The sequence below is a fragment of the Eschrichtius robustus genome, chromosome 20, assembly GCF_028021215.1.
Source record: "Eschrichtius robustus isolate mEscRob2 chromosome 20, mEscRob2.pri, whole genome shotgun sequence".
Classification (NCBI taxonomy): domain Eukaryota; kingdom Metazoa; phylum Chordata; class Mammalia; order Artiodactyla; family Eschrichtiidae; genus Eschrichtius; species Eschrichtius robustus.
The window spans coordinates 1,004,577-1,016,701 of record NC_090843.1 but is presented as its reverse complement, the minus strand read 5'-3'; the positions used below and the strand labels follow the sequence as shown (position 1 = coordinate 1,016,701).

General features: G+C 34.6%; 1 protein-coding gene across 13 annotated transcripts in view; it reads right to left on the bottom strand.

Moving 5' to 3' along the window:
• The window catches only part of CEP112 (centrosomal protein 112), a 414,548-nt gene that overhangs the window by 356,261 nt on the left and 46,162 nt on the right, over positions 1-12,125 (bottom strand). For all 13 annotated transcript variants that reach the window (XM_068530225.1, XM_068530226.1, XM_068530227.1 and 10 more), the window contains 2 exons: positions 6,119-6,166; positions 5,783-5,860 (listed from right to left, as the gene is read on the bottom strand). In XM_068530225.1, the coding sequence (XP_068386326.1) occupies positions 5,783-5,860; positions 6,119-6,166 (126 nt within the window). The remainder of the gene's footprint in view (positions 1-5,782; positions 5,861-6,118; positions 6,167-12,125) is intronic.

The following is a 12,125-nucleotide window of genomic DNA, read 5'->3' as shown; positions in this document are numbered from 1 at the left end:
AAGTAAGATTTAAAAAGAGACAAAAACATGAATTTTTTTCATAATCTTGGAATAAGAAAGTCTTTTCTACAAAACACAAAAACCAGAAGCCATAGAGAAAAGACTGATAGATCCAACTACTGAAAAGAAAACTTCTGTACATTAAAAAAATAGAAATAAATCAAAAGACACACAGAGAAAAATACTTGTAAGATATATGACAAAGATCTGAATTCCTTAACATATAAATTGTTCTTAGGAATCACAATGAAGACAAACAATTTAACAAAAATATGGAAAGGTATAAGAAAAGACAGCTCACAAAAGTGAAATTAAAAAGACAATAAACAGACAAAAAATATGTTCATTCTCACTTACAATAAAAGCAATGGAAATATCAAAGCAGCAAGATGCTATTTTTCATCTCACAGATAGTCAAAAATGTTTATAATTCAGTGTTGATGATAAAATGGGAAAATAGACACTCTCATACACTATTGGTCCAAGTACAAATAGACCTAACCTTTTTTAATAGTTTATTAAGATATACATAATTCACATACTATAACATTCACCCACTTAAAATATACAATTCAATGTCTTTTAATACATCAGAGAATTATGCAACATCACCACAGTCTAATTTAGGACATTTTCATCACTCCAAAAAGGAACTCTCACACCCACTGGCGGTCACTCCCTGCTCTCACCCAAGCCTGCAGCCTGAGGCAGAACATAACCTCATTTTAAGGGCAATCTGTCAATGTCAATCAAAAACTTAAACCTGCAACCCTGTTACTGGGCAATTCAATTTCACATAATTTATTGTATAAGAAGAAATATGCAATACATAAAAATATACACAGGGATATTCTTGAAACACTATTTGTTGTAGCAAAATACATAACCTCTATCCCTCAGTAGGAATCTATATTAATAAAATGTGGTCCATCAGTAAAATAAAACACAATGCAACTTTTTAAAAAGATGATGCCATACTACTGATATAAAAAAATCATCAGAATATATGTTAGCATTTAAAAAGCAAAATGAAACAGTATATAGAGTATGCTCTAGGATCTTATTTGTATTTTAAAAATGAGATATTCCTGGAAACTTTTAAAGAGAACACACATTAAATTTTCTGCAATGATTACCTTGAAGAGAAAAGATCAGGTGTTGAGGAAATGAAGATTGCTATTTAATTTAATATTTAATTTTAAAATAAACTTAACTCACTTGAAACAATGTTATTTCTTATTTTTAAAATGCCACCCAGCAACAACAAAGCATTTGTAGATGAGAACATGTACAAGACACATCAGGGTTGTCTGATGTGAACATGCAAGAGCCTGCTGAATTTCAAAACAGAAAAGCATTTATCCTCATGCCCATAAGTATATGTCTAACAAAAGTGACTTAATCAAGTAGACATAAGATCATCCTTCTAAAGGATAACTACACACATCACAGTGTAACTATGCATTTAAGTTTAGGGAAAAATCCAAGTTAGAAAACTATCTCTTGAAAACAGACAAAAACATTAAAGCGGTATGGTTGGTATTTTCTTTTTCGTTATTCTTTTTTTTTTGGAAATGGACTTTATTTATCCATCTATTCATGCACCATTCTAGAAAGAATTTGAGACAGTTACATAAATATTGATATATACAAATATAATAAGATTAAAGTACATAGACAAAAAATTGAAAAGAATATGAAATAGAAAGAGACCACTAAGGACAAAGATTTAGGACAGCACACAAAAGTACATGTCATAAAATATTACAGTTGCTGAAAATATGCTGCGGAAGCTCTGATCTTTCTAGTGACCAGAACAGGGGAAACACCATGATCTCTAACAGTTGTATTATGTTTAGCATAGAGATACACATGTAATTCAGGAAAATCAATGTTTTTCCTAAAGTCTGAATATCTTTCTTTTAATGATTAGTATTCTCTATTTCAAAAATGAAAGTATTAAAGAACTATCTCCTGAAACTGAAAAAACTTTAAAAATCCCACATGTTCTGTGTTAAAAATATAGTCTTTTTATATTTACAAAGGCAATCTAAACTGCTACCTTCCTCTGCCTTCAAGTGGCTCCTAATTATCTTTGCCTTTTTATATTCATTCTCATTTTTGCATATAATACATCCTTTACTTGTACCTTATAATCACATACAATGTTCATGACACTTCCAAGCATTAATTTTTATTTTAGAGGTTAAACTGCTTATGATACTAAACTTACAAAAATCCATTGTTTCACTTTACCATGTAAGACATAATTCATTACCCCATAGAAATATTTAGAATTCATATAAAGACAGACATATAAGGACATTCTTCCCAGAATTATTTATATTAGTAAAAACTCAATCTCAATACCTAACAATAGGGATAATTTAAATTAACTGGGGATAATTCTGTAATATGAACTATAATACAGCCATTGAAAATAAATGCTTAGGAACAATATTTAGTAGCATAAAATACTTGAGTTATACAAAACAATGTATATGATATCATCTCAATTTTCTAAAGAAAAATAACATGTTTACAGGATACATAAAGAAAAGACTAAAAGACAACCCAATGATATTTTACCAGTGTTTTTATTTCATAGATGATTTTACTTCCTTCTTTACATACGTCTATATTTTCCAAATTTTCTTTAATAAAAATCCACAAATTATTTTATAATCACAAATACTATAAAAGAAAGATGAAACTAAGATAATTCTCACACTGGGGCAACTCAGCATATACTTTTAAATATTTTAGGATGGAGAAAAAATATGATCAAAAAATTTCATCAGGGCCTCCCTGGTGGCGCAGTGGTTGGGAGTCTGCCTGCCAGTGCAGGGGACACGGGTTCGAGCCCTGGTCTGGGAGGATCCCATGTGCCGCGGAGCGGCTGGGCCCGTGGGCCACAATTGCTGAGCCTGCGCGTCTGGAGCCTGTGCTCCGCAGTGGGAGAGGACGCGATGGTGAGAGGCCCGCGCGCCGTGATGAGGGGTGGCCCCCACTTGCCGCGACTGGAGGGGGCCCTCGCACGGAAGCGAAGACCCAACACAGCCATGAATAATAAATAAATAAATTTTAAAAAAAATTTTTTCATCAAAAATAGTCAGACTTGAGGACACAGGGAGTGGGAAGGGTAAGCTGGGACGAAGTGAGAGAGTGGCATGGACATATATACACTACCAACTGTAAATAGACAGCTAGTGGGAAGCAGCCGCATAGCACAGGGAGATCACCTCGGTGCTTTGTGACCACCTAGAGGGGTGGGATGGGGAGGGTGGGAGGGAGACGCAAGAGGGAGGAGATATGGGGATATATGTACATGTATAGCTGATTCACTTTGTTATAAAAGCAGAAACTAACACATCATTTTAAAGCAATTATACTCTAATAAAGGAGTTAAAAAAAAAAGTCAGAAATGACTATGTAGCTATACAAAGAGTTATTTTAGACAAAATATACACTGGATATATTTTAAGATATGGTGTAAGTTGATGTTTACATGCAAACTTCTCAATGATGCCACAAATATTTTTACGGTACGCCAGAAAGAAAAACAAAAACATAAGGGTGCGGAAAAAAATAAAGCCACACACATTTAAAATTATGAATCTCAAATGCAATACACAATAGCTTTAAGTGTTTTCTCTTTCAACACGTATGTGGGGAGCCTTGGTATGTTTACCCCTGACCCAAGATGTCATCATAAAGAATAAGGACATTATTTCACGAAACACCAAAAAAGAAATTCAAAAAGACACCAGGTCCTTTCAGTTATTTTAAATATTCTATGGTAAGCAGTCTCAACAGTAAAAGGAAAAGGAAAAATAGTTGGTAATGACTTAGAATGATGTGTAAAAACAATTAATGACAATTTTTTTAAAAGGAAAGAATTTCAAAACAAGAGTTCCAAAGAAGGTGCATCTGAATGTAAGTATTACCCTCAAAAACGCTTTTTAGAGTGTAATTTCTTTTTATTTCAACAGGTTCTTCAAAAACACTAGCAGTGCACTAAGAAACAAAACCCTGCATGCCTTAAACTGGAGCTATAAAACGACGGAATATTACCAGCAGCAGTCACTCCACCAGATTGAAATTTAAAACGGGGGGGTGGGATGAATTGGGAGATTGGGATTGATACATATACTCTACTATATATAAACTAGATAACTGATGAGAACCTACCCTATAGCACAGGGAACTCTACTTGGTGCTCTGTGGTGACCTGAATGGGAAGGAAATCTAAACAAGAGGGGATATATGTATACATATAGCTGATTCACTTTGCTGTACAGCAGAAACTAACACAACATTGTAAAGCAACTATACTCCGATATCAATTAATTAAAATAAATGAATACTTTTTTAAAAAAAGAAATTTAAAAGAAAAAATAGCGCTTCCTCCTCTGTTATCAACAAAAATAAACTTATACGCTCATGATATTGTATGGGATATCTAAGAAAAATATCATTCTGTGATATTTTATAAATAGGATGGTAAGAAAACTCTATCATGTTGAAAATATCCAAATTGAAATTAAATTTCAGAAATTCTTAGAAGCCTCCCATTAAAATGAAAGAAAAAAATGAAAGATAAAATTATTGAAATAAATTAATTAGAACCATTAATCTAAGTCCAATAATATTTTTCACAGTTTGCCCATTTAAATAGTGCATTACCATTTACAAGTTACATACATACTCACTGTTCTCATTTGACTTCGTAACAACCCTGTTTAAACAAAAATTAAACTAATATTCTTGACTTCCCTGGGTCATATAACTAGAAAATGGTTAAGGCAGATTAAGGACATAATTTTTCAGGTTCCTAATCTAATTGTCTTTCGTCGTACCACACAGATGACCGGTGTTTCATTGGTGTCATAAGCAAAAATAAAATAATAATGATAATTTTTAAATTTTCCAGAATAAAAGTTTTTAAAAGAAAATAATAAAGCAAATTAATGACTACTATTATACATGTGGAGTACACAGGTACCCAGACTACAAAATCTTCCTACTAATCCTGTAAAGCAGACACCTCCCAAGTAAGATGAAGAAACTGAGACTCAGGGAGAATAGGTATCTGCCCATTTTCACGTAGCTGGTAAGGAGGATTCATATCCACATATCCTTGACTCCATAGCCTTTGCTCCTAACCAATAAACACCACTGCCTCTTTAATAATTCTATTTTCAAATGATCAAAGAAAGATAGTACACTGTGTCTCATAGCAGCTCTAGCATAGCTGAATTTAGCAGATCAATTTAAAATAGTAGAAACAGTAAAAATAGTGAAATTAGAAAGATACATTATGAGGAAGTTGAGATAAAGAGAGGATAAAGGGATTCACTGAGGTCAAAGATACTGCTTCTAAAACGTGCCATCCCCCCCAGGCCCTGATAATCAGGAATTGATAGGCCTGATAATCAGGAATTGATAGGCCCTGATAATCAGGAATTGATAGGCCCTGATAATCAGGAATTGATAGGCCCTGATAATCAGGAATTGATAGGCCTGATAATCAGGAATTGATAGTCAGGAGAGAGCCCCTCAGCACAATCTGTCCAGCAGGCCTGGAGCCAGGACACACAAAATGGAAGACGGGCATCACAAAGTTGAAGACAACCCTGCCTTACCTGCATCAGTATTTTATATCCGTACCAACGACAACCTCTTCCTACCATGCATCCTTATTCTAACCCGAAAATTCACATTACACAAAATACAAAAATTGTTTAATAAATTAGATATATCAGAAATATCTCGATCCTACCTCCTTCTCATGCATTCGAGACAGTAACTGATCATCCTGGAGACTGCTGGATTTTCTCAGGCTGAATTTGGGAGTCATCTGTTGAATGAGGAAGAGTCATTCAATACTTTTTCAGGCCTGGTTTATCAAAAAGTAAACTCTAAATTGGCTGAAGTTCATGCCAAAATAATACCAATATTGGAGAAAAATAGTAATTTATTCACTTCCAAGCGATAGGATTAATAGGACTATTATGCTTCATAATGTGGACTTGCATTATTTTCTCTAAGTAACTTGAGGATTATTTTCTTTTAAAATACCTGACCGTAGGAAAAGTTCAATGCACTTCTCACCTACCAAAGTAACTGGGATAGGCTTCTGTCTCAGGTACCGAGGATTTTCTATCTGAAAATTTTAAAATAAAATAAAGACATTAATATTTGAGTTTTAATTCAACTATAATGAAAATGTTTTCCATATGTCTTAATATTTAGTGTGTTTCTTAGAATGGGTATTGCATAATATATTTTTAGTGCCCCATGAACAAATAAAATACAAAGCATAAACTCCTCTGTGCCATAAATGCACCTGCATGACCCTCTCACAGCCTAACCACCCAGCCTCATCCCCACTTCTCCTCACCTCACATTTCATCCCTCAGGACCCTGAATGACCTACATCACCAGAATACGGTAGCTCTTCCTGTGCCTCTCTACCTCTGTCTACCCCTCTGACCCCTATAAGTACCCTCCTATCATCCTTCAAGTCCCAATTTAATCGCTACACTCCCAGGCAGATTTGATGTATGAATCCTTAACTTTACCTCCATGATAAGAACTGGAATACAAAATTCCTTTCGGATTCCTCCTACATCTACCTTTCTATCCCCCAGCATACCCTATGTTCCAAGGACACCGAACAACTTGCTTTACCTTGAAAGCACTACACTCTCTCCCATATCTGAGTCTTTGCAACCTGTGAAATCATTCTCCCAGCTTCTTCATGTGGTTAACTTATTCCAGACTCTCAGTTCAGGAATGTCTCCACCAGGAAATTTAGTTAACTTCCTACTACTGCAGCAGTACTCTGGAGGTTCATCTCCTTTTTGTGATCTAACATCTATCTTCTGCAAAAGATTGTGGACTCTGAAAACAGACTATGCCTGCCTTGTAACACACCTATCCCGACATCCACCACAGGACCCAGTAGGTAGTGGGTGTCCCACAAATATTCAGTAAGAAGGAATAAAGGAAGGGAGGGAGGAAGGACGGAAGAGAAGAAAGAAGGAAAGAAGAAAGAAAAGAAGGAAGGAAGGGGCAAACTGCACCTGATCCCACCCTCTTGTCATCTCCTGAAGTACGCTGTGTGTCTCTCATGGCTCTTCTGTTATATTTACGTGTTTATCAGTATGTCTCCACATCTGTCTTTAAGCTCAGTGAGTGCAAGGATGATGACTTCTCAGTTTCGTACTCCTGGAAGCTAGCATAATACTTAGCATGTAGCAGGCTTTCAACGAAATATTTATTGAATTAATGTGCTATATGATCAATTAGAAACACTGATTGTTATCTCAACTATTTGATCCACAAATGAAGTGATAATTAAAAATCATTATCATGGAATTCCAATCTCTTAACATCATAAACTCACAATTTGCTACATGGATAACCTCAAAATGTACAAGAATATAAATGTAACACTAATTATGACTTCAACCTAGGATAGTGGTTCTTACCTTGAAGTAAACCATTAGCATCAACTGACAAACTTTTTCAAATATATATTACTGGGTTCCACTCCTCCAAAATCCCATTGTGTTTTCAAAAAGCTTCTCAAATGGTGTATTATAATTAATAATCATGGAAGATGAACAATCCATACCCAATTTGACAATAAAGTTCGGGGTAAAGAACCAATTAATCAAAGAATATGGTGGCAATGAAATTAAAAATAGAACTTAATCAAAAAGAATTTTAATATAGGATGGATAAACAACAGGGTCCTACTGTATAGCACAGGGAACGATATTCAGTATCCTTTAATAAACCACAATGGAAAAGAATATGAAAAAGAATACATATATGTATAACTGAGTCACTTTGCTGTATAGCAGAAATTAACACAACATTGTAAATCAACTATACTTCAGTAAAATTCAAAAAAAAATTTTTAAGCCTCTACAGCAACAGATAGGATCTGAAGAATAACTATATTTCTGCACCTAGATTAGAAGAAATTTACAAAATAATTTCTTTCACCTGGAGGCTGGTTCCCATAAAGTAATGGCAACTGCCTGAATTTAAATTTCTCTCCCCATCCTCCAAAAATCCATACAGATGAACAAAGAGAGCATTTATTTTTATTAATACCCATCACCCATGCCTACATCACAACAAGGAGAAAGAGATTACAAAAAATTCGAATAACATATAAGTGGCCAAAGAAAGATCACAAATCAGCAGAATTAGATCCTAAGCCAAACCTGAGTGATAACGTGGAAAAAAAGCAAGTCCTGAGGGTCCTACTAGTGGTGGGACATAAATGTCATCAAATACTGACCTGTAGAAGGAAAGTGGCTTAAGTGGGTCAGACAAAAAGCCTGAGAGATGAGAGTGCTGGAGACAGAGGAGTGAAAGAGGGTCACGGGGTGTGGGCCAGAGAAGGCAGTCTCAGGAAGCGAGCACTTCTGCAGTAGAGGGAGGGCCCTGGAAGGAAGGCTGTCCATGACGAAAAAAGAAAAAGGGGCTACAGAAAAGGGCCCTATGGAAACAAGAAGAAATCAAGGAATCTGAAGACAGGCCAAAATGACAACCACAGAAGGCACCATCTACTAAAGATACAGCAGTTCAGTGGAGCAGGAGAAGGGAGCCTTCCTGAACTAAGAAATAAAGTAAGCTACCCAAGCCACCACTCTCACATGCTCACTGGCTATTGCTTGTTCAGAAAAACCTAACAGAAATAATCATGAACAGAAAAAAGAATCTGATGTCCATAAAAGCTTACTATAAAAAAAATAGAACATCAAAATCAAAACCTGTCAGCAGAAGGAACCACTTTTTAAAAAATCCATGAAACAGGCTTCCCTGGTGGCACAGCGGTTGAGAATCTGCCTGCCAATGCAGGGGACACGGGTTCGAGCCCTGGTCCGGGAAGATCCCACATGCCGCGGAGCAACTAGGCCCGTGAGCCACAACTACTGAGCCTGCACGTCTGGAGCTTGTGCTCCGCAACAGGAGAGGCCGCGACAGTGAGAGGCCCGCGCACCGCGATGAAGAGTGGTCCCCGCTTGCCGCAACTAGAGAAAGCCCTCGCACAGAAACGAAGACCCAAAACGGCCAAAAATAAATATAAATAAATAAAGAAATTGACACTTAAAAAAAAAAAAAATCCATGAAACAGAAGAAAACTGTCATACAGCCCCCCTTTTGACTCCCCTGTCTGCAGTGCTCTGATTCATCAGGCTTTTTTGGACAGCCCACTTAAGGTAGGCCACTCTCCTGCAGGTCAATATTTGATGATATTTACATCCACTAGAACAACATATATTCAAGTACAAGTTTTAAATAATTTCAGGAAGTTCATAAAGAACACAACAAATAAAGACAAAAAATAGAAAGATGTTAAGTAGAGGCTGACCAAATAAGAGCTTGGCAAAGTTGCCGGATGCCAGTATGTAAAAGTCAGCTGCACTTCTATAAATTAGCAAAAATCATGTAGGAAAAAAGATGATTTTACAAAGACATCATTTATAATCATAAAACAATATATAACTTTTAAAAGTAAATCTAAGAAAACATTCATAAACCCTTTATGGAGAAAATAATTAAGCTTTTTCTGAAAGACATTAAGACTGAAATAAAAAGAGTGTGAAACCATGTTTTTGGATAGCCTCAATATTATAAAAATGTCAATTCCCCTTGACTAGATCTAGTGACTAAATTTATCCAAACCAAAATCTCAATAGGGTTTTTGGAAAATTTAATAAGCTCATTATAAAATGTATATAAATAAATAAAGGGACAAGGATAGCCAAGACATGCCTGAAGAAAAAAAGATCAAGGTGGGTTGCCTTACAAGACATAATAAAACGATAGTAATGAAAATAACTCAAAGGAACTAACTGGAAAGTATCAGAAACTCAAATATATATAAGACTATGATTCATGAAAGATATAGCACTGCAAATTATTGAGAAAATAAGGATATGTTCAATAAGAGGAAGAAAATAAGAGCAGATCCTTTCCTCACACCATGTATAATAAATTCCCAAAGGATTAAGTACTTATAATTAAAAGCAGAACTATAAAACTATAAAAACTTTCAGAAGACAACTGAGAAGAATGACTTCATGGTCTTGGAGTAGAGAAGATTTCTTTAAACAACACATAAAAAAAGTATAAACAAAAAAGAAGTAACAAATTTGACCACTTTAAGTAAGAATGTCTCTCTAAAAAAAATATTATAAATAAATTGAAAAGGCAAGCCGTAAACTGGATGGAGATATTTGCACAAACAGTTAGTCTACACAATGTGTAAAGAAGTTCTTTTAAAATAAGAGAAAGAACAATAGCCCATTAGAAAAAAAAAAAATGGGAAAAACTTGAGACACATTTCACTGGTGAGGAAATCTGAATAACATAAACATGAAAATATGCTCAATCTGTTCAGAAATATGAAACATGTAAAGTAATACCACAAAGAGATGGTATTTTACAGCCACTAGATTGGCATACATTAAAAATTTGACAATAGAAGTGTTCCAGACGTGGGTGTATGAATTAGTGCGTTTACTTTGGGAAACATTTATTAAGCAAAGATAATAATAAAATCTACTGAGATATCATACCAGAGAAAGAGGCATCGTCTTTAGTAAATAACACTGTACTATATACGCACAACTTTTTGAAATATAGAGGCAGCAAATTTCCAGCAGGCAGCAAAGTACACTCAATAAATATTTATTGTATGAAGGTATACATATGAAAAGTAAGTAACCACTCTCTATTTTTGGAATGGAGAAAACCAGCATAGAAAGTAAGTCCTTCAAAGACACATGCATATAAAACCCTAATTCATGAAGCAGAATTAAGTATAAGGGGGATAATAAAGGAAGAGGGAAACAGAGAATTCCCAAAGATGCTCAAGCTCTAATTAAGCTTAAAATTTAAAACCAAAAGCCAAGAAAACCATCTGTGACTTATTTTTACCCGGCTCTACATTTATAAGCAGGGTACAAAATATTGGTTTAGCTAATTACAATGTAGCCTCTCAACTATGCAAAAATAACTCCTATTTCATCCTCTTCATCTTTAAAAGCCATTAAATACAGAAATTAAGGACTCATCCTGTTATCATAAATTTCCTCTCTCAAGTTGACCAAAAAAAAAAGTCTATTCTAATATTTAAAAGCAAGAATGAACACTGTAAACAAGTATAAATCTCCTGTTGTTGTTATTCATTTACAATACATTGAGTTCGTCTCATACCCACTTTTAATATGTAATGAGAACTATGCATAGTAGAACATGTTCTTTAGTCTATTTGAGGGAAATAAGCAATCTATTTTCTGATTTTATAACAGCAGCCAGACGTGCTTTGAAGTTAAACGTTCCCACTTTGTAATCCACAAGTAACATGGACTTGCAGCAATCTGTAAAATCTTAACATTTACTTTCTTCATGCTCTTTTAGAAGACTTCTTGTTCTCTCATAATACCTCAAGAAAGAATACCACAATAAGGAATGTCCAAAATGGAAGATAAAAAGAACTTACGTGAAACATTAAAGTCTAACAAAATATTATACAGAAAGCAAAGCCAAAAATAATTTAGTTCCAATAGCATGAATAAATCACGTGACAGAACATTTCTTGTTTGAAAAACAGAGTCACAATAATAAAATAAATAAAAATTTAAACTAGACATAAATACAGATATCTGAATGCTCTCTAATGAAAACTGGCTTTTAACATTTTATGTTGTTAAGTTTTTTAGCAGAATTGTTCGGTTACAAAGAGTTCTGTCGGTTCGTTTCTTCAGATTATTCAGGACTTGGTCAAACTGACCTCCTTACAGACTAACTAATGTTGATCAAATAGAGATGCTCCAAGGTTCCAGAAAAATAGAAAGACGCTTTATCTGATATTTAAGCTGTCTTAGAGGAAAGGACATTCTCGGGCAATATATTACTAGCAGCACAACTAGAATAAGCGTTTTTAAGTCACAGCATCCGTCAGAAGAACTGCCAAAACTCTTTCTATAGCATAAAATAAATTCAGTCATCAATGTTAAACCAATTATGCTCCAAAATACTGTTTTTAAGTCAATATTTTAGAACTTGAAAAATGTTTTCCACAGAAAAAATAC